Here is a 25,524-nt window from a genome sequence, read left to right as displayed (position 1 = left end):
AAATGACATTCTAAGAACAGGAAGGAAGTTCAAGGCATATTTGAATCATATGCAGCCAACGGAGCATTGTGGGTGTATTTATACCACATGGACTTCACCAGTTCAGAAAGGCAGCTCACCACCACTTTCTCAAGCATAATTTGGGATTGGCAATAAATGCTGGTCCAACCAGCGAGACTTACATCCCATTAAAGAAAGAAGTAAAAAGGATGTTGGTTGCTGGCTGTGTCAAAGACCAAGGGAGTTAAGGAGATTGAGCAGAAGTGCATCACATTTGCATTCACAGAGGATTCCAATTGCGAATTTGATTGGTACAATTTCAGTATTGGAGCAAGAGTGGAAAGACAACTGAGAGTTATTGGTGTGGAGTTATGAGAAGTACAGTCACAGATGTGGGGACACCAACATAATTATGGATAAGCCACAACGTTCTTTTAAAAGCAGAAGAGTCAAAATTGTGTGCAGGATTCCAGATGACAATTCACCAAGAATATATGGAAATTAAATAACTAGACTCCATTCAATCTGAAATGCTGTTTAGATGAACCTCAGTACCTGATTAGTTTCATTCACAACCACTACACATTGAATATCTTTCAGTGAAGACATGAAATGTCCAAAACCATCTTGTCCTTTACTGACAGCCATATTCTAAAATAAAAAAAACTATTTGAGTTTAATCTTCTAAATCCACACACAGCCGCACGTTTCTATGTACACCTGTAATAACACCCACTTGTCACCCTTCAGTTCGTTTCTGTGATCGTTTCAGATCCTTTGGGCTTCTCGCTGCCATCTGTACGCTGCCTATTTATGACATCTCTGGGTACGAGTAAACATCCCCACTCCCTCCCCAATGTCATTTACGGAACAGGCGAATACTTTCTGGTGATGTGAATAGCCGGTCCGGAAAAGCTTAGCCGCATTTCTGGTCTCCCATTCCAACGGTCCCTCCTCTTCTGCATTTTTGCCAAGCGGCATCTCACTTCCAAAGACGTGAATCTTAACAGAGAGAGAGAGAGATGTGGTAGGAGTGGGGGGGAGAGAGGAGAATGGCAGATTGCAAGTGGGGTTGGTTGTATGCGGTTTGTGATGCTGAGTCGCTGTGTGCCTGCTGTGTGTGTATGTCTGTCTGTGTGTGTGTGATCACTGCAAGTGAATGGCCCTGTCAATTTCTGTCTCTCTGAATGGCCCTGTCAATTTCCCCCTAAACCAGAGGAGAGCGCAGGCGCCTGGACCTGCCCCAAACATCTCAAGGTGTACTCATCGCGTTGAAGATGGCGACAATTTGAGGTTGGAAGGCTGAGGGGGAGTGGTGGTGGTGGTGGTGTGGGGGGGGGGGGGGGGGGGGGAGGGAAAAAGAGAGGGAGAGAGGGAGAGAGAGGGGTGGGGAAAAGGGAAGAGGCAACAAGGGTCAAGGAACGAAGATGAGACCCAGGAAACGGACAAGGACACCGGCGGAGGAGAGCAGGGAAAAAAAACACCGATGAGGAGCCGTGCACCTTCTGTCACCAATAGTGGGTGCGCGCTGGTTTTTATTTTAATTTTAATCAGGTAGCCTACAACAACAGGAAGGTTGGAGGAGGGGTTGGGGGGTTGTGTGTTGGGGAGGGGGTGAAGGGAGGGATGCTAGCTGGGTTTGTTTGTTTATTTATTTATTTTTAAAAAAAATTCAACCAAAATAAAAACAAATCTCCCCTTTTCTGTTTTGTCCAGACGGAGGATGCAAGCTCCTGCAAAATGCCATGGATTATATTTTGACCAGCCGGTGATGGGGGGGCACTTACACCCCTCGTTAGCAACTCTGCACACAGTCAGGCTGCTAAAGTGACATTGGGAACTAGGGGAAATTGGAAAGCCGCCCTTTCTCCCCCCACCCTTGCCCTCCCCTCCAAAATATGATCAGGGGTGCTTGGATGTGTAATGCCGTCCTGAAAATCTGTTTTGCACCCACAGCAAACGAGAAACCCTGCGTCGATTCACAGAGGGCAGAGAAATGGCAAATGTCTTTAGCGTCTATGTTTCTTTTCGCTGTCCTGTTGTCTGATTATTTTTGCTCTTGCGCTGGAACGAAATTGAGGAGCGGGGAAACAGCGGGCAGGATCTGGAGTGACCCCGCACCGAGGCAGAACTTGGCAACACCACACGGTCAAAGCCAACGGCGGGCTCAGTGTGATCTGTCTCTGACCAATTTGACTGACCCCGGTGAGGAGTTGGAAAGAGCCTGTCGATTAATTCCCAAAGGTCTGGATTCCGCCTGCCTGTGGTCTTACTTCAGTCATCTTCGGCTGTCCTTCTGCAATTCTTATACCGTTGCTGATCTTTTGCGGGATTATGTCAACCCGAATGGGTTAAACTGCAGTTTGGATATGCGGATCAGTGATGATGGAGGGGCTATGGCTGTCTGCAGTGAATGCATCAAGGCTTACCAGATGGAAGACCAACATGCTCAGGAAAAATACGAGGAGTTCGAAGCAATGCTACAGAAGTATTTGGAATCGGGGTATTCAGTCAAATCTTGTCCGAGCGACTGTATGGTAAGATTAATCTAAATTCCCATTTGGCCATTCGAAAATCCATGATCAAAGCTCCGGGTTAGAACAGCACACGCTGAACGCCATGTAGTTCAAGGTGATAAGTCTGGGCTTCGTTCCCTTGCAGTGATGATCTGTGCACAGTCTGTCAACACCGAACAACAACAAAAAAGAAATAGAGATGAAGGAAACCTTTCAGTGGAAAAAGTGCCCAATGCCACCCCCCCCCCCCCCCCCCCCCCACAAGGTGGGAAAAAGTCGTGGGGATAATGGGTGACTGGCAGGTGTTTTTTTTAAAGAGGATGGGGGTGGGGGCGTGGGGAGAGTTTGAAGACTACTTGGAAACAGCAGTCCTCAGTTCCATGGAACCCAGCAGAGTGTAGGAATCAGTCATTATCTCAACACAGGGATGTGGGGCTGGGTGAGGGGACAGAATGCTATGTTTAGGGCTCAGGAGAAAAGAGAGGTAAATACAAGAGAGCAAAGTCTTGGTCTGCAGGCATTGGGTTGCAGGGGAAGGTGAAAAGATAGACAGGAAAAGTTGGAACTGATTAAAGGATCATTTATCAGATGCCAAGCGAGCTATGTGGAAGGTCCTCATTGAAGGGTATTCTTGGCAGATGTTTTATGATACTCATCATCATGCCACAACAGGGTATTGAACAGTTAGGCTAGCAAATTTGGCACATTTTCTCACAGTCCTTTGGGAAATATGGTTTTAAAAAGTGTGCATGATGAGAGGATAGGATTTGAATGCCATCACTGTGCACATCTGATTATTCACAGGTCACAAAGTTGTCAGCATCATGAATTTGGGTTCAAATTAAAGCCAGTAATTAGGCAACAAAAAGTCTATGTTTCTGATTTATTTAAATGCACAGATTATGAGCTGGTTCGATCATGTTATTTTAAAACTTTTTTATTCACTGTGCCAACTACTCTGCCTTGTGATGTTATCCGTGTGAAATATGGATATAATATGCATGGAAATGTTATAATAGAGAACGGTTCTAGAATTCAGTAGAATACCCTTTCCACTTGAGATCAAAGAATATTTTATTTCAAGGCTAAGAACACTGGGAATACATGATTTCCAGATGTCTTTCTGTTTGATAATGATTTCTTTATTAAATAAGCTCCAATAAAATGGTATGTGATAAAAGAGACAAAAGCCATAAGATGTAAAGACATGGAGCAAGACTAAGTAGCATAAAGACACCTGGAAGTTCAGGGTAGTATTGCTCCTGGCAAATCAACATACGAAGCTTTCTCCAAAAGTTGAACAGGAAACTTGAATTTCTTATAATAAATAAGGTTAAAAAAATTGCAGACATGTTGATAACCCTGTTACACTTCTAAGGTTTGTATGAGGTTGACAAATAGCTGGGGTATCACTCTTGTATGCTTCGCTCTTGTATGCTAGAAACATCACTGAGTCCTTGGTGCAACAGCCTCACAGTGCACTCTCAGCCATCTGCTAGTCTGAAGGTGAAGTGTGCAAAACAGTACTCAATTTGGATCATAGCACTTCCCATGTGTTTGTTTATTGCTTTGTTATCATATTATTGTGCATTATGATGGGTTATAAAATTAAACCTACATTGGAAGGATTTTGGCCTCAGTAATGTTGAATATATCTTTACTGCCTTCTCCAATAAGCAAGTTGTGCTTTTGGACTTCTTGACTATAAAAATAAGAGAGCATTAAAGACATTATCTTGAACTTGTTTTGACATCCTACAGGGAAAGCAGGTGTTAATTCTATATCCTCTAAAGTACAGGATTACACAATGGGAAGTCAGATTTGTAGGCCAAATGGCAATATGTTATGTAAATAAACAGTTGGGAATTGACCTTGATGAGCAAAATCTCATGCAAATATCCTGTCTGTCAGTAGCACTATTTGATAATATGGCCCAATATCAGGAGGATTGGTACTTCACACATATTGAGTTTCAGTCATGCTTTGTGATTAGGTGATAGATTTAGATTATTGATGGGTACTTTTCCGAACTTCTGTTTGAAGATTCATTTGGTGACAAAATGGTGGCCAAAAAGTAAGAAGAAACTATGGAAAATTTGAAATAAGGTTACTGTGTCAATGAATCTGGGAGGTGTGGGTGGGTGGTATTATAATGCAATGTGTTGGAATACTAGCACGTAGTCTCATGAGGTTCAGTTCTCCAGTTTTGCTGATTTTTCTGTCTGAGCAGCACAACTAACAGTCAGGAAAAGTAAGATGCAAATTCTCCCATGAGAGAAGAAGGTTGGACTGGGATGTGCTGTCTGAATGTTACCCGTTGTATCTTAAAGAAGATATTAATGTATGACCCTAAGCAGGCTATTTTCACAATAATTAGATTTAAAGATGCAAATGTAGTAAGCAAATACTAAAAATTACTTTCAAAACCAAGAAAGAACGTTATAATTTCTACACATGTGCACACTAAATTGCTGATGGTCATCACATCTCCTGCTGCAGATTTTGAGCAGAGGCCTTACCACAGGCAGAGCAACAAAATGAGGAAAATCAGTGAGTCCTCGTTGTTCTTTTCATTTCCAAATAAGTAGCTACAGTCCATATTGCCGTCACTTTCTAGCAACTGGTTCTTGAATTAGAAGGTGTGTGGAAAAGAGAAAAAAAAGGGTTAGATATTTAAATCTGTTGAAACACCAAAATGTGGCAGCATCCATTGTATGATTGAACATGATTTCCTGCATAACTCTGAATTCATAATGTGAGCCACATTGCTTTATGGAGGCGTGAAAGAAGGTCAAGGGAATTTCAGCTGGAGACTCATATTTGCGTCACTGATTCACATTCTCAATAGCCAATTCCGAAATGTACTGACAAAGACTTGGGCGAAGATGCTTGCATATTTCTGTGTGTAGCCTGGGGAGATGAGCTAAAAGAAGTTTACAGTAACTTCCAAGAGGCAAAGTCTTGAATGATCAAGAATGTTCCAGTTATCAGGATTCATAACTGATGACGCAAAGTTTAAACTTTGTCTGCCTGTCCGCCTCAGGAAAGAAAGGCTGGTTAGAATTCATAATTTTCAATTTTATGAAGGAGATAGATAAAATTGATTTTGAAACATTTTTCAGCATGGCTGAGAATAGATTTCAGGAATTAAAGTTAAAAGTAAGGAGTTAGAGGGATAAAGGAACCAAGATGAACGGGGAGAATTGGTTCAGGAGTCAATCAGATGGCTTTTAGATTGAACGTATTGATGAGTATGATGAGAAAGGAGATATTGGACATTTAAGGAAGCTGTCAGATTACTCTCTTCATCCCACTGCCTCAAAAGACAGCACCCCTATGAAATAGCAACATTTTGAACATATATTTATTGGTAGCTTATCTTATAGATCAACTGTTAGATGCAAAAGAAATCTTGCCTCAATAACTAATTGTTAAGTGATGACGACAGTGCACATGCCTTTTTCCTGGATTGTCTTGCCCTATTCCCATCATTGTCTTGAAAGCTTCATTCAGTGCACCTTTAAGTTGTATTTCATATCCCGTTGAGAACAATTTGTAAGGATCTAGCTGTATTGCGTTCTGTGTTTTGCACATAACTCATTACATTCTAGACTTTGCTACAACCCCCTGACTGAATTTACTCCAACTGCATCTAAGTCGACAGAATGGTCACAGAAGTGGTTAGAGTAAGATTTGGAGCTGAAGAGTAGAAAGTCTGAGAAGGCATTGATATCAATAATCTGTTAAACAGCAGTATGGTCTGGGGTCTATTGCAGGATTTAGAGCCATGGAAAATGCCAGGGAGCAAGTCTGGAACTGAAGGTGGTAGCAACAGGACCTGGAATCATTGGGTAGTTGAAGAGAATAAGAACAAGATGTGCTGGAGAAACCCAGCAGGTCTGTCAGCATCTGTGGAGAGAGAAACAGAGTTAACGTTCTGATTTGTTCTGAACGGAATCATACTGGATTCAAAATGTTAACTGTTTCTCTTCACAGATGCTGAGTTTCACGAGCATTTTCTGTTTTTTTTTCGGACTTGCAGCCTTTGCAGTATTTTGCCTTCAGTTGTAGAGGAGGTGAGAATGGGGAACTATCGTAGTGATTATCCGCACAATTTTAAAATTACACAAAATGTTATTTTTGATATGCTATCATCGATTTGGTCACAGAAATGAGAAATTACACCAGATATGTGCTTCTGGAATCAAATTGATGACTGGCAATGGGAGGTTATTGGCTGAAGGAATAATTAAAAGGGCAATGGTCTCTGGGATCTGGACTGGGTTTGATTGAAGAGATACTGCAATTATGCATTATTAAAGACACAAACCTATAATCATACAGATAACAAGTCAGTGGATAGATCCCGGAAATCATTTACAGCCTGGAACATAATAACGGGATTTAGATAGGGTTTATAAATAGGCAAATGGCTGCTTGGGAATGACTGGAAACACTAATTTAGTTAAGAGGTTCATACGATGTCTTAGCCTGATTGGCTGATAATTGCCTGATTGATGTGAAAGGCTTGAAGTTCTAATTTTGTGTGTTTTTGCAGTAATTGTTGTTAATTTCTTAAGTGTTTTTATTCAGTTTCAAATCCAGACTTCCCTGTCAGGTTGAATTACCAATCAGTACGTTTGGGTAGCAACAACAGCTATTGAGAGTTTAGTGAGAAATAGTTTTCCATAAATTGACAGGAAATTACATTGTCAATTATCGCTTCATTATTGAAATATATTACAATTAAGGGTCATCTTGGGTTTCACTGGCTGCTGTTATTTTGGAACTGTACTGGAAAATTACATTTATAATCAGATCTACATCGATTATTAGAAATGATGAATAATATTTTGTATATTGCAATATTTAAATGGCTGAATGCCACATTTGCACACTTCTGGCCCCCTGGAGTAAGACCGACTTACATAGTGAAAGACTGAAATATCAGATTTTTTTCCAACTGCACCCTTGAAACAATGGTAAAAATAATTTAGTTTATATTTATCCTTAAAACAGACATCTAATAAAATTCGACTGAGGATAAAAGTGGATATTAACCTTTCACAGTCATGCAAACATGGTCCACCCCCACTTACTGAAACAATGTACATGTCAGTATCTTTCCAATGCTCTGGTTTCAAGCACATTTAATTTTATCCAAAATTATTCTGCTTGTTTCCCAACTGTCACCCAAGTGCTGTTCATTCTCACCTTTATGTTCACGAAACACATTGATTCCCTGAGGGCAGTTTGCATCCTTGTTTTCAATTCCATTTGTGAACTTACCTCTTTCCTTCCCCTCTTATCTCATGCAATACTCTGGAATATTCCCACCCAAACTTCTCTGCCTTTTTTGCCACAAGTTTCATTCCAACATTTTCAATATGTTAAAGGCACTACTGAAATGCAAATTGTTGAAGTTATTGATGAATGCATTAAGATTTTACTTTCTTAATGTAATAATCTAAGCAGTTAAGAATGGAATAAGATATGAATAGATTGAACGGTTGTGTACATCACACTTTCAACATTTGTATTGCCCATATACCCAGGCCAAATGTTTATCTCTAATCAGTACTTCAAGTAATTCTGAAAATGTGAAAGGTAGTATGTACTTACAAGTTATTTCATTTTTCTATGTGTATTGTTACACTGTATTCAGTATTATTCAGCACAGTGCATATCTAAAACTAGTTGTGGGTAATGCTATTCAATCCCTAATAGTTATGGCGACAAAGACTGCAATGACCAATAATGGCTGTGTACAGCACATTACTATATGTTGCATTCTGAAAAGGTAAATTGTAGTAATTTGATGGCTTGTTAATTAAAATTCAAATTCAATTACATTCAAATTAGTTGAACATTAATGTGATTTAAAAAGGAATAAGATTATTCAAACTTTCTTGTGTTTGTGCATCAGCATCCTCATATCTAACCCCAAAATTTATTCTTTTCTGATTGTAAAGTGGGATTTCTTTATGTCGTGGTTAGAGGGACATAGAATCATACAGTGACGAAACAAACCCTTCAGTCCAACCAGTCCATGCTGACCATGTTCCCAAAGTAAACTAGTCCCAACAGGCTGCACTTGGCCCATATCCCTCCCACCTTTTCCTATTCATGAACTTATCCAAATGTCTTTAAACATTGTAACTGTACCTGCATCCACCACTTTCTCTGGCAGTTCATTTCACGCATGAACCATTCACTGTGTAAAAACGTTGCCTCTCATGCCCTTTGCAAACCTTTCTGCTCTCACCTCAAAAATATGCCCTCAAGTTTTGAACACCCCCCAACTGAGGGAAAAGAACCTTGTCATTCACATTATCTATGCCCCTGGTGGTTTTATAAACCTTAATAAAGTGACCCCTCAACCTCCCATGCTCCAGTGAAAAACATTCCCAGTTTTTTCAGTCTATTTTTATATCTCAAACTCTCCATTCCTAGCAACATCTTGGTAAATCTTTTCTGAACCCTCTCCAAATTAATAATACTCTTCCAATAACAGGACAACCAGAACTGCACATAGTATTCCACGAGAGGCCTCATTCAATACAACATCAATATGTCATCCCAAACCTTATACTTAAAAGTCTGAGCAATGAAGGCAAGCGTACTAAATGAATTATGTACATGAAACCGTAGGTCTCTCTGTTCTCTAACACTACCCAATGCCCTCCCATTAATTGTATAAGGTTTATTTTACCAAAACGCAATACCTCACATTTATCCAAATTAAATTCCATTTGCCATTCCTTAGCCCATTGACCCAATTGGTCAAGATTTCTTTGTAATCTTAGATAGCCTTCTTCATTGTCCACTACACCACCTATTTTGATGTCATCTGCAAATTTAATAACCATGCCTCCTATATTCTCATCCAAATCATTTATATAAGTGACAAACAAAAGTGGACCCAGTACTGATCCCTGTGGAACTGGACCCAGGCATCCAGTCCAAAAAACAACCTTCACCACTACCCTCTGTCTCCTACAATAAAGCCAATTTTGTATCCAATTGGCAAGCTCACCCTGAATCCCATGTGGTCTAACTTTATGAATTAGTGTATCATGCAAAACCTTGACAAATGCTTTACTAAAGTCCAAGTAAACAGTGTCTACTGTTCTGCCCTTATCAATCTTTTCTCATTAAAAAAACTCAGTCAAATTTGTGAGATTTTCCTTGCACAAAACTATGCTGACTTTCCCTAATTGTTCTTTGCCTCTCCAAAAGCATGTAAATCCTATCTTTCAAAATCACGTCCAACAACTTACCCACTACCGATGTCAGAGTCACAGGTTTCCAGGCTTCTTCTTACAGCCTTTCTTAAACAATGGCACAACATTAGTCACCCTCTAATCCTTTGGAACTTCACCCATGTTAATAGATGATACAAATATTTCTGCTAGGGGCCCCGCAATTTCCTCCTTATCTTCCCACAACTTTCTGGGATACAGTTGAGATTTATCTACATTTATGTGTTCTAAGACTTCCATCGCTTTTATAATGTGAACTGTTTTCAAAACATCAATATTTATTTTCCTGAGGTCTCTAGCCTCCATTTATTTCTCAACAGTAAAAACTGATGCATAGTACTCTTTAACAGGCCTAACTTTCTCTCTAGTTGCTCTCTTCCTCTTAATGTATTTGTAGAATCTTTTTTGATTAACTTTAACCTTATCGTCAAAGCTATCTCATATCCTGTCTTTGCCTTCCTGATTTCCTTAAGAATGCCCCTATACTCTTCAAGAGATTCAGCTGATTCCACTGTTCCAGATCCAATATATGATTTTTTTTATTCTTGACTAGATCTTCAATATCTTTATTCATCCATTGTCCCCTAATTGTATCAGCCTTGCCTTTCACTCTAACAGGAACATAATGATTCTGAAATCTCATTATCACACTTTTGTAAACCTCCCACGTGTCGGTCGGTTCCTTTACCTGTGAACAGTCTACTCCAATTGATTTTTGAAAGTTCTTGTTTCATAACCTTAAAATTTGCCTGGTTCTAATTATGAACTTTAACTTTCATGGAAGACTTATACTTTTCCACAGCTATTTTAAAAATAATTGTATTATGATCACGAGTTCCAAAGGTTTCCCCTACCAACACTTCAGCCCTGCCTTATTTCCTAAGAGAAGGTCAAGTGTTGCTTCATTTCTAGTAGGAACATTTACATATTGATCAAGAAAACTTTCTTGAACACATCTAACAAATTCTTCACCAGCCAAACCTTTAACACTGGCAGTCCCAGTCAATGCTTGGAAAATTAAAATCCCCTACTAGTACAACGTTATTATTATTGCATATGTGTGAGATCTCTCTACGTAGTTGCTTCTCAATTTCCCTGTGACTACTGGAGTGGGGTGGGGCGTATCTATTGCACAATCCCATCAAGGTGATCATCCCTTTCTTATTTCTAATTTCAACGTATGTATTTTCACGAAGTGATCCCTCAGAAATATCTTCTGTAATTGCAGTAGTAACATTTTTCTTAATCAAAAATGCCACTCCCCCTCCTCTCTTACCTCTCTTTCTGATCTTCCCATAACATCGAAAACCTGGAACATTGAACCGCCAGGCCTGTCCTTCCCTCAGCCGAGTTTCTGTAACAGCTAAGTCATCCCAGTCCCATGTTCCTGTTCATGCCCTGAGTTTATCAGCCTTACCTGTAAGACTTCTTGCATTGAAATAAATGCAGTTTAATTCTTCAGAGTTACTTTGTTATCTGACTTGCTCTTGTCTGTCTTTCCTAATTAATTTGCTCTTTTCTGATTGAGGACCATCCTCACGTTCCTTTCTATTTTCACTGTTACTTCGGAAGCATGCACCACCTCTCCAAAGGTTTACAGGCTCCCAAAATAAAACTAGCAAATCTCTCCGCCAGATTATTGATAATTCTCTAGTTGAGGTGAAACCTATCCTTTTTGAATATGTCTTTTCTGTCCCAGAAGAGATCCCAATGATGCAAGAAACTGAATCCCTGCACATTGCATCACCTCTTCAGCCTTTGATTTATCTCTGCTATCCTTTCATTCCTTCCCTCATTAGAAGTTGGCACTGAAAGTAAACTAAAATTGTTTTATCTCTTCAAGAGGTTTATCTGAGTGTTGCTAACTCTTAAGTGCTCTAATTTTAATTGAGGAAAATTCACTCAAGCTAGAAAGGAAGATCTTTCATCCCATTTCTCATTATTTCCCAATCCGTTAGTGGGGTAGGCAGATGACTTGGTAATGGGTTTCTGACAGCATTCTTTATTTTGCCACAAAGAAGTGAACTCGAGTCCATTAAGGAGTGATTTTTCTCATCTGTTACTGTGAAAAGCTGTGAGCCTTCCTCTGCTTCGAGGATTGCCGTGGACATTTAATAGGAAACTGGAATGTCACTTGCTATACTGTGCCAAAACACAAAACCACGGAGCTTTTATACTGGTTTATTTGTAAACTTAAGACAATTGGACCTTAAGGGACAAAAAGAAACTGGAATGAAGGAGGATGTTTGAGAAATAAAACAAGGAATAAAGGAAACAGTTTGAAGCATAGTTAGATTGGCAGATGGGCAGACAAGTAGCAGATGAAGTTTAATACAGGGAAATGGAGGTGATAGATTGTGGCAGAAAGAATAGGAGGTAACAGACATGTAAAACCACAGTTCTAAAGTATGTGCAGAAGCAGATTGATATGGGATTCATGTGCATCACACTTTGAAGAAGGAAGGATACATTAACAATATAAGTAGCAAAGCAATTGTGATCTTGTGTCCACACATTGAGGTATTGGATGCAAAAGCAAGAAATTCATGTCGAACATTTACAAATTAGAGTATTCTGTCCTATTCTGTTTCGCAAACGTTAGAGAGGATTTGAGGATCCTTGAGAGGGTGCAAAAGAGATTTATCAGAGATTAAGGAATTTCAGCCACAAAGTTAGTTTGGAGAAACTGGAGGGCAAAGGAAATTGAGAAATTTGATTGAGGTGAACTAAACTATGGTAAGTTTTCGTGGCAAATAAAAGCTGTTCCCATCAGCTGATGTTGCCAATTTTAGAGGGCACAAATGTAAAAGTTTGGGTAAGCAATGTGGGGCGAATGTAAGGAGTAATGTTTTTACAGAGTGTATGGTAATGATCTGGAACTTGTTGCCAAAAAGGATAGTGTTAGCAGAGATAATGAATAATTTCAAATGGAAATTGGATGGTCACTTGATGGGAAAAATCATACAAGGCTTTAGTCATGGAAAAAGAGAATGGAACCAATTAGATGGCTCAACCAAGATTCAGTGTGGGTGAGAGGGCCTCCTTCTATGTCATAACATGTCTTTAGTATCATAAAAAACATTTTTACTCTCTTTTAAAAATGTATAAATTCTGTTTTTGTAGACATTTCAGGCAGGCCCACAGTCTGAAAATGAAGTCTAAAATGGACACATTAACAACATTATCAATATTGGACAAATCCTTGGTGTTAAATTTTCAGTCACAAGTCATATATGTAAAGTTCTGGATGTAAGTTTGCTCGCTGAGCTGGAGGATGTATTTTCAGAAGTTTCGTCACTATACTAAGTAACATCACCAGCGAGCCTCTGGTGAAGCACTGGTGGCATGATCCGCATTTTATTTATGTGCTTAGGTTTCCTTGGGTTGGTGATGCCAGTTCCTGTAGTGATGTCATTTCCTGTTCTTTTTCTCAGGGTGTGGTAAATGGGATCCAAGTCAATGTGTTTGTTGATAGAGTTCCAGTTGGAATGCCATGGAATGCCAACTGGAACTCTATCAACAAATACATGGACTTGGATCTCATTTCGCACCCCCGAGAAAGACAACAGAAAATGACATCACCACAGGAAATGACATCACTACAGGAAATGGCTTCACCAGCCCAAGGAAACCTAAGCACATAAATAAAAAGTGGGCCATACCACCAGTGCTTTACTGGAAGCTCACTGTTACCTAGTATGGTGATGAAACATCTGAAAACAAAACCTTCCAGCTCAGCATGCAAAATTACATCGAGAGCCTCATCCTGAGTTACAAATCTACTCAAAACTCATTAAATATATTTAAAGTGTCAAATATGGAAATAAAAACCAGGAAAAGGTGGGCCACAAGAGGTAACTAGCTTGTATCGATGTTTGTTTTCTTTTCTCCTTCTTGATCCTAACTCTTCATCTGCATCCCTTTGTTCTTGTATTATTTTTATTTGCCCTCCTGCTCTACTGGTTATGATTTTGCTATTTTGCTTGGAATAAAGCAGTCATATTGTCTGCAAAACCATTGTAAAATTTGCAGAAGTAAGTAAAGATCTGTACTAAAACAATAGGATCTGTGGAAACTATGGAAAAAAAAATCTAACATTAATAACATGACTTGTGCTTCTTTAGAGGAAGGGGAAAGAAGAATGCAGATTTGCACATCTCCCCTCGAATGTACAACTCATTTTTAGTTTTATTTATCTTTATCTTATTGTTTCCCTCTGTGTCTTCCAGCACAGGCAACATCCTTCATTTGATGACCATCTGCACTATAAATGTATGTGATTATCTTGCTAAATACCAATTGCAGCTTTTAATAGTCTGGACTCATACTGTCCCTGAGCTTGTCTCCATGGAGCTGGAACAAGTGCTTGCTTGAACCTGTCAACTGGAAGTCCCCCATGTACCTGAAGTTGGTAGATCTGCCATATGGACTCCTCTGAACTTCACAGCAGTGTTAGTTTGTACTCCCTCAGGGGAGGAAAGGAATTGAGCTGGGACAATGATGCACTTTGAAACTCTGGTTGAGTCAAATAGTGCACAAAGCTCTTCCTTGAACGATCTGTTTGGGCAACAGGTTCATGGACTTATAAATTTGTAGCGAGTTAGACTTTGAACATAAACAGAAAGCATTTTTTAGTATGACACTTTTCTTTAATTCATCGTGGGACGTGGGCAGTTGCTCTTGATACCACGATAGGGCAGAAAGGATTTTTATTTCTTTTGATGTCCTCTTTAAAAGGAGTGCAGCATTTTTAAATTGATTTATTGATATATTTATGGGGGGGAGGTGCACATTGATTTTCAGTCAGTGGTGTGCGTAGATATTGATTGGAATATCTTTGTTTGACCGGCAGATGTTCTAATGAGATATTTTCCCCAAAACCAACCTTTATTTAAAAATCTGAATGAATACCAATGCTTCATCATTCTTAGAAATAAGATCGATGATTGTATTGCACTGGCGGTCTCACGTTTTGCAGCAAACGTTTTATCCTTGCTCACTTCTCATCACATTTCAAAGCACTGGCCAACCAATGCCTGTCAACATCACTTGTTTGTAGAACACTAGCCTTTGAATCTGCAACACAGATTCATTAGAATGATGTCAGGACTTACAGGGTTATGTTGTGCAGCCAAGATCCATAATATTGTCGTACATACCTTTGAGTATAATACACTGAGGGGCAATCTGAACAAAGTGCTGAAAATGTTAAAAGGATTCAATACAGCAGATGGAAGGAAACTTTTCTGATGTGAGACTCAAAATTGAGAGGGCATAGTCTAAAAATGACAGGTGGGCTGTTCAGATGGGAATCAGGAAGCACTTCTTACATCAGGGAAGTTGAAATCAGCAGCCATCTCTTCCAAAAATCTTTTAATTCAGAGACAATTAGACTTTCAAGGCTGAGGTATCAAAGTGTATGCAGTCCAGTCATGACTGAATGGCAGAGCAGAATTGAGGGACTGAATGGTCTTTTCTTGCTTTGTTTGTTCCTACCTTGTGAGACTTCTCACCATTGGTAGACGTAATCTACATGGACCTCAGTAAGGCATTCGACAAGGTTCCCCATGGGAGACTGGTTAGCAAGATTAAATTTCATGGAATAGAGGGAGAACTGGCCATTTGGATACAGAACTGGCACAAAGGTCGAAGATAGAGAGTGGTGATGGAGGGTTGTTTTTCAGACTGGAGGCCTGTGACCAGTGGAGTGCCACAAGGATTGGTGCTGGGTTCACTACATTTCATCATTTATATAAATGATTTGGATGTGAGCATAAGAGGTATAGTTAGCAAGTTTTCAGATGACACCAAAATTGGAGGTGTAGTGGACAGCGAAGAAGGTTACCTCAAATTATAATGGGATCTTGATCAGATGGGCCAATGGGCTGAGGAGTGGCAGATGGAGTTGAATATAGATAAACGTGAGGTGCTGCATTTTGTGAAAGCAAATCTTAGCAGGGCTTATGCACTTAATGGTAGAGTCCGAGGGAGTGGTTCTGAACAAAGAGACCTTGGAGTGCAGTTTCATAACTCTTTGAAAGTAGAATCACAGGTAGATGGGATAGTGAAGAAAGCATTTAGTATGCTTTCCTTTATTGGTCAGAGTATTGAGTACAGGAGTTGGGAGGTTATGCTGCGGCTGTACAGGACACTGGTTGGGCCAGTGTTGGAATATTGCATGCAATTCTGGTCTCCTTCCTATCGGAAGATGCTGTGAAACTTGAAAGGGTTCAGAAAAGATTTACAAGGATGTTGCCAGGGTTGGAGGATTTGAGCTATAGGGAGAGGTTGAATAGGCGGGGGCTATTTTCCCTGGAGCGTCGGAGGCTGAGGGGTGACCTTATAGACGTTTATAAAATCATGAGGGTCATGGATAGGGCAAATAGACAAAGTCTCTTCCCTGGAGTGGGGAGGTCAGATCTAGAGGGCATAGGTTTAGGGTGAGAAGGGAAAGATATAAAAGAAACTTAAGGGGCCGCTTTTTCATGCAGATGGTGGTGCTTGTGGAGCTGCCAGAGGATGTGGTGGAGGCTAGTACAATTGCAACATTTAAAAGGCATTTGGATGGGTTTATGAATGGGCAGGGCTTGGAGGGATATGGGCCGGGTGCTGGCAGGTGGGACTAAATTGGGTTGGGATATCTGCTCGGCATGGACGAGTTGGACCAAAGGGTCTGTTTCCGTGCTGTACATCTCTATGACTCTGTGACTCTATCAGTTTGCACTTGGAAAAATATGTGTATTTCTAACTGATTTTGGTCATTGAAGAAAAGAATCTTTTATTTATCTGGTGTCCTTCTTGACCTCAAAAGGCATCAAATAGCCAGTTTTTGAAGCACAGTCTCTTTCATAATTTCGAAAACAGACAATTTACAGACTGTAAGGCCTCAGAAACATCAATGTGATAATGAGCAGATCACCTGATTTTTATTGAACATAGAGCATATGTCCTATGAAAACATTAAGGACATTTAAATGGTCCTTGGATGAACATATGGATGATAATGGAATAGTGTAGGCTAAGTGGGCTTTAGACTGGTTTCACGGGTCAGTGCAATACAGGCCCTTCAGCCCTCGATGTTGTGCTGACCTGTGAAGCCAGTCTAAAGCTCACCTAGACTACACTATCCCATTATCATCATCCATATGTTTATCCAATGACCATTTAAATGCCCTTAATGTAGGTGAGTCCACTACTGTTGCAGGCAGGGAATTCCACGTGCATATACTACTCTCTGAGTAAAGAAACTGCCTCTGACAGCTGTCCTTTATCTATCACCCCTCAATTTAAAGCTGTGTCCCTTTGTACTATCCATCACCATTGAGGAAAAAGGCTCTCAACTGTCACCCTATCTAATCCTCTGATCATTTTGTATGCCTCTATTAAGTCACCTCTTAAACTTCTTCTTTCTAACGAAAACAGCCTCAAGCCCCTCAGCCTTTCCTCATAAGCTTTCCCTCCATAACAGGTAACATCTTGGTAAATCTCTTCTGCACCCCTTCCAGTGCTTCCACATCCTTCTTATAATGTGGCATCTGGAACTGTACACAATACTCCCAAGTGCGGCTGTACCAGAGTTTTGTACAGCTGTAACATGACCTTAGGCTCTGAAACGCAATCCCTCTACCAATAAAAGCTCACACACCGTACGCCATCTTAACAACCCTATCAACCTAGGTGGCAACTTTCAGGGATCTATGCTCATGGACACCAAGATCCCTCTGCTCATCCATACTATCAAGAATCTTACCATTAGCCCAGTACTCTGTATTCCAGTTACTCCTTCCAAAGTGAATCACCTCACACTTTTCTGCATTAAACTTCATTTGCCACCTCTCAGCCCAGCACTGCAGCATATGTATCTCCCTCTGTATTCTGCAACATCCCTCCGTAATGTCTACAACTCCACTGACTTTAGTGTTATCCACAAATTTACTAATCCATCCTTCTATGCCCTCATTCAGGTCATTTATAAAAAATGACAAACAACAGTGGACCCAAAACAGATCCTTGCGGGACACCACTAGTAACTGAACTTCAGGATGAATATTTCCCATCAACCACCACCTTCATACAGCTAGCCAATTTCTGATTCAAACCATTAAATCACCCTCAATCCCATGCCTCCATATTTTCTGCAATAGCCTACTGTGGCAAACCTTATAAACGCCTTACTGAAATCCATTTCCACCACATCAACTGCTTTATCCTCATCCACATTTGGTCACCTTCTTGAAGAACTCAATAGGTTTTGTGAGGCATGACCTACCTTTCACAAAACCCTGTTGACTATCTCTAATCAAATTTTTCCTTTCTATATGAATATAAATCCTAACTCAAAATCTGTTCCAACACTTTACCCACAACCAAAGTAAGGCTCAGGGATCTATAACTTCCAGGGTTGTATCTACTCCCCTTCTTGAACAAGGGGACAACATTTTCTATCCTCCTGTCTTCTGGCACTATTCCTGTAGACAATGATGACATAAAGATCAAAGCCAAAGGCTCTACAATCTCCTCCCTACCTTCCAAGAGAATCCTGGGATAAATCCCCTCCGGCCCAGGGGACTTATCTATTTTCACACTTTGCAGAATTCCTAACACCCTCTCCTTATGAACCTCAATCCTGTCTAGTCTAGTAGCCTGTATCTCAGTATTATCCTCAACAACATTGCCTTTTTCCTGTGTGAATACTGACAAAAAATATTCATTTAGCGCCTTTCCTATCTCTTCACACTCCACGCACAACTTCCCACTAGTGTCCTTGACCGGCCCTAATCTTACCCTAGTCATTCTTTTATTCCTGACATGCCTTTGGAAAGCTTTTGAGTTTTCCTTGATCCTACGTGCCAGAGACTTCTCATGTCCCCTCCTGGCTCTTCTTAGTGTTCTCTTTGGGCCCTTCCTGGCTAACTTGTAATACTCAAGTGCCCTAACTGAGCCTTCTCATCTCATCTCATCTTTACATAGGCCTCATTGTCCCTCTTGACAATAGTTTCAACTTCTTTAGTCAACCACGGTTCCCTCACTCAGCCACTTCCTCCCTGCCTGACAGATGCATACTTATCACGGACACGCAGCAGCTGTTCCTTGAATATGCTCCACATTTCAATTGTGCCCATCCCATGCTGTTTCATTCCCCATCCTATCATCCTAAATCTTGCCTAATCGCATCACAATTGCCTTTCCCTCAGTTATAACTCTTGCTCTGTGGTATATATCTCTCCCTTTCCATCACTAAAGTAAACGTAACCAAATTGTGGTCACGATTACCAAAGTGCTCACCTACCTCCTAATCTAACAGCTGGCTGGTTTCATTATCCAGTACCAAGTCCAATGTGGCTTCGTCTCTTCTATCTACATACTGTGTCAGGAAACCCTCCTGCACACATTGGACAAAAACTGACCTGTCTAAAGTACATAAACTATAGCGATTCCAGTCAATACATGGAAAGTTAAAGACCCCATAACAATGACCAGTTACTTTTGCTCCTATAACCAGAATCATCTTTGCTATCCTTTTCAGTGATATTGTTCGAGGAATATATCTTAGCTGTGATATTGGGATAACTCACTGCTCTTCTTAAATATAAATGCTGTGGGTTTTTTTGTAACCACTTGGGATGTCATATCATACCTTCATTTAATACCTCACTGGAAAGACAGTATGACATTCAAATTGCAGTGCATTGAAGTGTCAGCTTATGTTATGGGCTTTGGTGTCCTGACTGAGGCTTGAATCTGCAACTTGCTGACTCAATGTTGCCAGTGAGCTAAGGCTGACACTATGCATATCCATTTTACATATACTTGCTCATGACAGGTTTCTGCGTCTTTCCAATATTTACCCAAACTCTGCATCTCCCTCCTTTCAATTGTATAAAAGTAGATGATAAGAAAAGGATCAGAATATTTGAAAGAAAGGCTGGTAGTTTTGTGGATGTTTCACCTGTCAGGATGTCTCAAAGTGCTTTGAAAGCATGAAATAGTTTTTAAATGTCCTGTCAGCTGTAATGTAAGGAAAGATGCAGCAAAATTCCAGTTAATTTGACTTTTGGTGTTGATTGAGGATTGATTGCTAACTATTGAGGGATCAGACCCTCTGTTCTTTGAAATGATATCACAAGATACCATGGGTCTAACTTAGATAGGAGACCAGGCCTCAGTTTAGTGCTTGTGGTGCAGTAGTAGTGTCCATACCTCTGGACTAAGAGACCCGGGGGGGGGGGGGGTTCAAGTCCCACCTGTTCTGGAGGTGTGTCATAACATTTATGAACAGCTCGCTCAGTAAACAATGCAGCACTCCATTGGTACTGCACTGGAGCGGCCGCCTAGATTAACATCACTCTGGGATGTGCCTTGAACCCACAACCTCGTGGCACAGAGAAAATAGTGCTCCCAACTGAGCTACAGCTGATACATCTAATTTAATTTTAAATTAATTTGCACATAAACATATTAACATATTGTAGTCAGAAATACCAAGAAATATATCTTTTCCCAGCAGATCAGTGGCTATGTGGAATTGATTCCCATCAAAAGCAGTTCACACTGGGATAAGTATTTGGAATGGGACTGCCGTCTTTAGAGATAAGTACAGACTGAGATTACTGTGTGGAACACAATGGTTGCAGTCCTGCTGTGGCCATGGAAATGCCATCTGTGGAAAGCAACAGGACAGGTTGAAGTAATAGAAGTATAAACAGATACAGTGGAATTTTACTTCACTGTCTTAGAGGAGATCTTGCACAGGAAGTCAATAAAGTGACTTGAGGATGTATTTTGCATGAGGTATTTAAACTTATTTTGGAGAAGAGCAATGAAGTTGGAATTGTGGCCAATATTTCTTGGTCCCTAAGCATGTATACAGCAGCTTGAGATTGGGAAGAGTGATTTGTTCCATAAATTTCATTTGTTCAACATAGCAGACATTTTATTTTAAGAACACTTGCATTTACATAGCACCTGTCACAAGCTTGGGGCAACCCAACATCGCATACAAAAAAAAGCAGCATACCTTGTCATTACTACATTGTTGTATGTCGATTGGCACTGCAATCCAATGTTATTGTAGGGACTACAATTTATAAGTATTTCATTGGATATACCCTGAGATTGTGAAAAGTGTAACCTAAATGTGTGTTTTTTTCTTGACCTCATTCACTTGATGGATTGAATCAGTTTGGACAAATGGGGCAAATCAGTATTCTCAATTCCTTGATTTTTTTGTTGGCATACATTTAAAGACTAATAATAATTTATTACTTGACATTTTTATGTCTCAATCAAACATAAAAAAAGCTGAACTAACATGCAACAATGTGCTAATTCAAGAACAGCACATAATGTGTAATGCTGTGTCTCAAAAATACGCATCAACCTGAGGGTGTCTGCACTTTCTCTGTGTTAATAAAATAATAAAGTGATCACAAGTGTTTACATAAGGTTACTAACCACAGCAGGGAAGTTTAACTTTACATTAGAGCTACACCTTGTGAGAATCTGTGCCCATACTGACATCTCAAGCCCTGCAGTCTCTCGTTCAAAAATCAAATGTGTGACTGAGTATCCAAATTTCCAATCAGTAGTTTGGGCCATTCAATTGGCAGGTCAACAGGTCCATTATATATTCCATGGAACAAGGAGTTATTGCAGCATGAATCTTTCATGGAAATAAATCCCACTAAGACACCCCTGGGGACATCTGCCTCACCAGACATTCTGCAGTGTGCACATGTTTCAGGGAATTGACAGCTGCTGTGTTTGTAAGTAGCAAAACACGTTCATCGTTTTTCCAGTACAAAGGAGACATCAAGTGGGCAGGACAAGCCACTTTCACCAAATGTGTTCTTTTATTAAGTACAAAGAATCACATGTGATCGAAAAGTGGTACCAGGATGTCTAAGTATCCACCCTTTGGTTTTGGGCAAAATAAAGAGTTTTTGCTCAGTTATATTCAGGTGATATCTCTCCACCGTGGCTTCACCTTGATTCGTAATGATCATTACTTGGGAATGAACCACTATGCTTCACCATGCGGCAGCCCATTGTGTCACTCTGAAGGATGGTCCTGTGGAGAACCATTGGACATATCACTTCTCTGTCAAGCAGCATTTCATCTTGAACACATTGTTCAAAGAATCTGGTTCACTTCAAGTAACTGCTTAAGAGAAAAATAGAATTGATGACCGGCAAGTGGAACACAACGGCTTTGGTCTTCTGAATGTTAGTAGGAGAAAATATCTGTTAATATTGTACTAGATTTGGACAATTTAGTATTTGTAAAGTGTTGTCAATGTAAATGTGGAGGCTGAAGCTGCCTTGTTGCTAAGGGATATATAGGTGAGAAATAGGAGGGGGAGCAGCAGGGAATTGTGATGGGCAACAGAGATAAAAGAGCAAGAACAGGAAGGAATGCCATTGCAGGTGATCCTCTGGTTATGATGAGAAAGGTATAGTGAGAGGTGTTGAAGGAGGATGGTGTGTGTGAGTGTATCAGAACATAGAAATTTTTAGAAAAGCTCAGCAGGTCTGGCAGCATCTGTGAAGAGAAATCGGAAACAACAACAGAACTTCCACAGAACTGATGTCTCTGGACTCAAAGCATGGAATTTGATTTCTCTTCAGCTGCCAGACCTGCTGAGCTTTTCCAACAATCTCTGTTTTTGTTTCTGATTCATACAGCATCCACAATTTTCTCGGGTTTTGATGTAGACAGGATGGGATAATTCAGACTATTTCTTTGCAACTGAGTAAAAAGAAGTTGGTTGGCTGCGTTAATTCGGTTGGCCTTGTGCTTCCATCCAGCTGGAGTCTCTGTGTTTATTGGAAGGTGACCTTGAACCCCAAAACAGCTTCCTTTAAAGTAACCCCTACAGCTTCTGCTCGTTTATCCTGAGCAGAAATGTAGCAGTGAACAGCATGTTGGGCGGCACGGTGGCACAGTGGTTAGCACTGCTGCCTCACAGCGCCAGAGACCTGGGTTCAATTCCCGCCTCAGGCGACTGACTGTGTGGAGTTTGCACGTTCTCCCCGTGTCTGCGTGGGTTTCCTCCGGGTGCTCCGGTTTCCTCCCACAGTCCAAAGATGTGCAGGTCAGGTGAATTGGCCATGCTAAATTGCCTGTAGTGTTAGGTAAGGGGTAGATGTAGATGTAGGGGTATGGGTGGGTTACGCTTCGGCGGGGCGGTGTGGACTTGTTGGGCCGAAGGGCCTGTTTTCACACTGTAAGTAATCTAATCTAAAAAAAGTAATCTAATCATGTCCATTTTTCTGTTACCAACAGTTTTCCTGTAGATGCATCATTGATTCAGTTGGCAGAGATCTTACTTTCACGTCAAAACACTTGTGTGTTCAAGGCTTGAGTGCAAAATTTAAATTCATGGCAGTCCTGTGCAGTACTGAAGGAGAGCTGCACTGGAGGAGGTGCTATCTTTTGGATGAGATGTGAAATCAAGGTCCCATCAATCTTCAATCCTAATCACTATTTCAAAGAGGGGGCAGTGCATTTCTGAAATAAAAATCAAAAGAACTGCAGATACTGTAAATCAGAAACAAAAATAGCACGGTGATTGAGTTTAAGAGCCGTGAAGTTATGCTGCAGCTCTGTCGAGTCCTGGTTAGATCACACTTGGAATATTGTGTTCAGTTCTGGTTGCCTCATTATAGGAAGGATGTGGAAGCTTTAGAGAGGGTGCAGAGGAGATTTACCAGGATGCTGCCTGGACTGGAGGGCATGTCTTATGAAGAAAGGTTGGGGGAGCAAGGGCTTTTCCCATTGGAGTGAAGAAGGGTGAGAGGTGACTTGAAACAGGTGTACAAGATGTTGAGAGGTACAGATAGAGTGGATAGCCAAAGACTTTTTCCCATGGTGGAAATGTCTATTGTGAGGGGGCATAATTTCAAGGTGATTGGAGAGAGATTAAGGGGAGACGTCAGACGCAGATTCATTATACAGAGAGTGGTGGGTGTGTGGAATGCATTGCCAGCAGTGGTAGAACAGTCAGGTTCATTAGGGACATTTAAGTGACTCTTGGATAGGCACATGGGAGATAGTACAGTGAAGGGTATGTAGGTTAGTCTGATCTTAGTGGAGGATAAAAGGCCAGAACAACATCGAGGGTTGGAGGGCCTGTAATGTGTTGTACTGTTCTATGTTCTAGAGGTTACTGGAAACACTCAGCAGGTCTGGCAGCATCTACGGAGAGAAATCAAGAGTTAACGTTTCGGGTCAAGCGACCCTTCCTCAGAGCAGTTCTGAGGAAACGTTAACCATAACATTAATGCTGCCAGACCAACTGAGCTTTTCCAGAAACCTCTATTTTTGTTAATGGCAGAGCAATTCCACTTGATGTCCAGGCCAATATTAACCCTTAATCAGTGCTCTCAGAACAATTTATCTGGTTATCATCAGATTACTGTTTTTGGAAGATTGCAATGCACACGTTGGTTGCCTCATTTCATACGTGACAATAGTGACCACAACTTCCAAAGTACTTAAGTGATTGAAAGACACTTTGGGATATCAGGTGGTCACAAAAGATACTAGATAAATGTAAGTCTTTCTTTCTTCTGTAGCTAATAACATTTGTTACAGTTTGCAATCCTCGAAGCATCTTCTCTGGAAAAGCTTTATTCTGTCGCTGCAACCTTGTTAAAAGAAAGGAATAGGATTGTCTGGCAAAATCCATCAGATCTCGTCCATGTTGCTATGGGCACAGGTGCATGCCCGTCTATTGGGACGGTATCACCTCAGTTTTTGTCTGCTGTTGAAAATTGGGATGAATAGCTTTGAATTAACCGTCTCGTTGATTTATTATTTCATGATAGGATCAACATGAGTTGTGATTTCTGAATCAGATGACACTGCCCCTTTAAATGGCTCTCTTTGCGAAATGTTTGAAGAGCGACAGTGATAAAATTACGTAATGAGAAGTGGCTCTAATATATACTGCTTGACAGGGCAGGAAAGAATTGTAACCACATGTTACACAGCCTTGCTGGGACGTGTCAGGTAGGAACATAAGAAGAAAAGTCCAGTGCTCTGTCATAAAAATTACTAAACACAAATAGAACTGAAAGATTTCAACTGCACTGAAGCATTAGTGATATTTAGTGTCTCTAAACATTGACTATCACATGATGTGACATTTATACAACAGCAGCCCTCACTGGTATAAATATGCTTGTGTGTGCGTTCAACCCACTGTGTAGATCAGTAATACTTTGGTGTACCTAGGGAATCCTCAAATTATACACAGATTTTTACAAATAGAATGCCAATGTTTTCTGTCGCATTTGCAATTTTTATGATATGTTATTTTCACATTGGAGGATGAGAAAATCCAGCCCTTTGTCTTTTCAATATGCATGTCTCATTCTTTGCTCAAAGCTGATTATTACTGTGAATTGAAACCATTACCATCTGATTTTTGTTTGTGCCTTTTTGTTAGATGCTGCCTTGCAGATGAAACTGATGAATATAATCGCTGATTTTACAGGATAGGCAGAAGAGTGATACACTTGAAAGTCTTACCTTTGCTGGTCTTGTAAAGTGTATTTGTCTCTCACTCACCTTCTCTCCTGCCCTTCTTTCTACTCCACCTCCACAAATGTCTGTTTCCTCTCTTTTTTCTCTCTCCCTATTTCCTGACATCCTGAAATAAAGGGGCAGTTCACCTGCAGCTTTCAATGTCACTGTTTGTGACATACGTCTCTTTCATTTCTTTCCTTCTCTTTTGTGTCTT

General features: G+C 40.5%; 1 protein-coding gene across 2 annotated transcripts in view; it reads left to right on the top strand.

Moving 5' to 3' along the window:
* The first annotated feature begins 1,013 nt into the window (after positions 1-1,013).
* Positions 1,014-25,524, top strand: part of nalf2 (NALCN channel auxiliary factor 2) — a 434,493-nt gene continuing 409,982 nt past the window's right edge. The window contains exons 1-2 of one of the 2 annotated variants that reach the window (XM_072595467.1): positions 1,014-1,293; positions 1,717-2,537. In XM_072595467.1, coding sequence (XP_072451568.1) covers positions 1,899-2,537 — 639 coding nt within the window. In that variant the 5' untranslated portion in view covers positions 1,014-1,293; positions 1,717-1,898. Of the gene's footprint in view, positions 1,294-1,415; positions 1,522-1,716; positions 2,538-25,524 lie in introns of those variants that run through there. The other variant, XM_072595468.1, reaches the window with a different exon arrangement.

This window comes from Chiloscyllium punctatum, chromosome 25 (assembly GCF_047496795.1).
Source record: "Chiloscyllium punctatum isolate Juve2018m chromosome 25, sChiPun1.3, whole genome shotgun sequence".
Classification (NCBI taxonomy): Eukaryota; Metazoa; Chordata; class Chondrichthyes; order Orectolobiformes; family Hemiscylliidae; genus Chiloscyllium; species Chiloscyllium punctatum.
The sequence above is the reverse complement of the archived record's forward strand: the minus strand, read 5'-3'. Positions and strand labels throughout refer to the sequence as shown.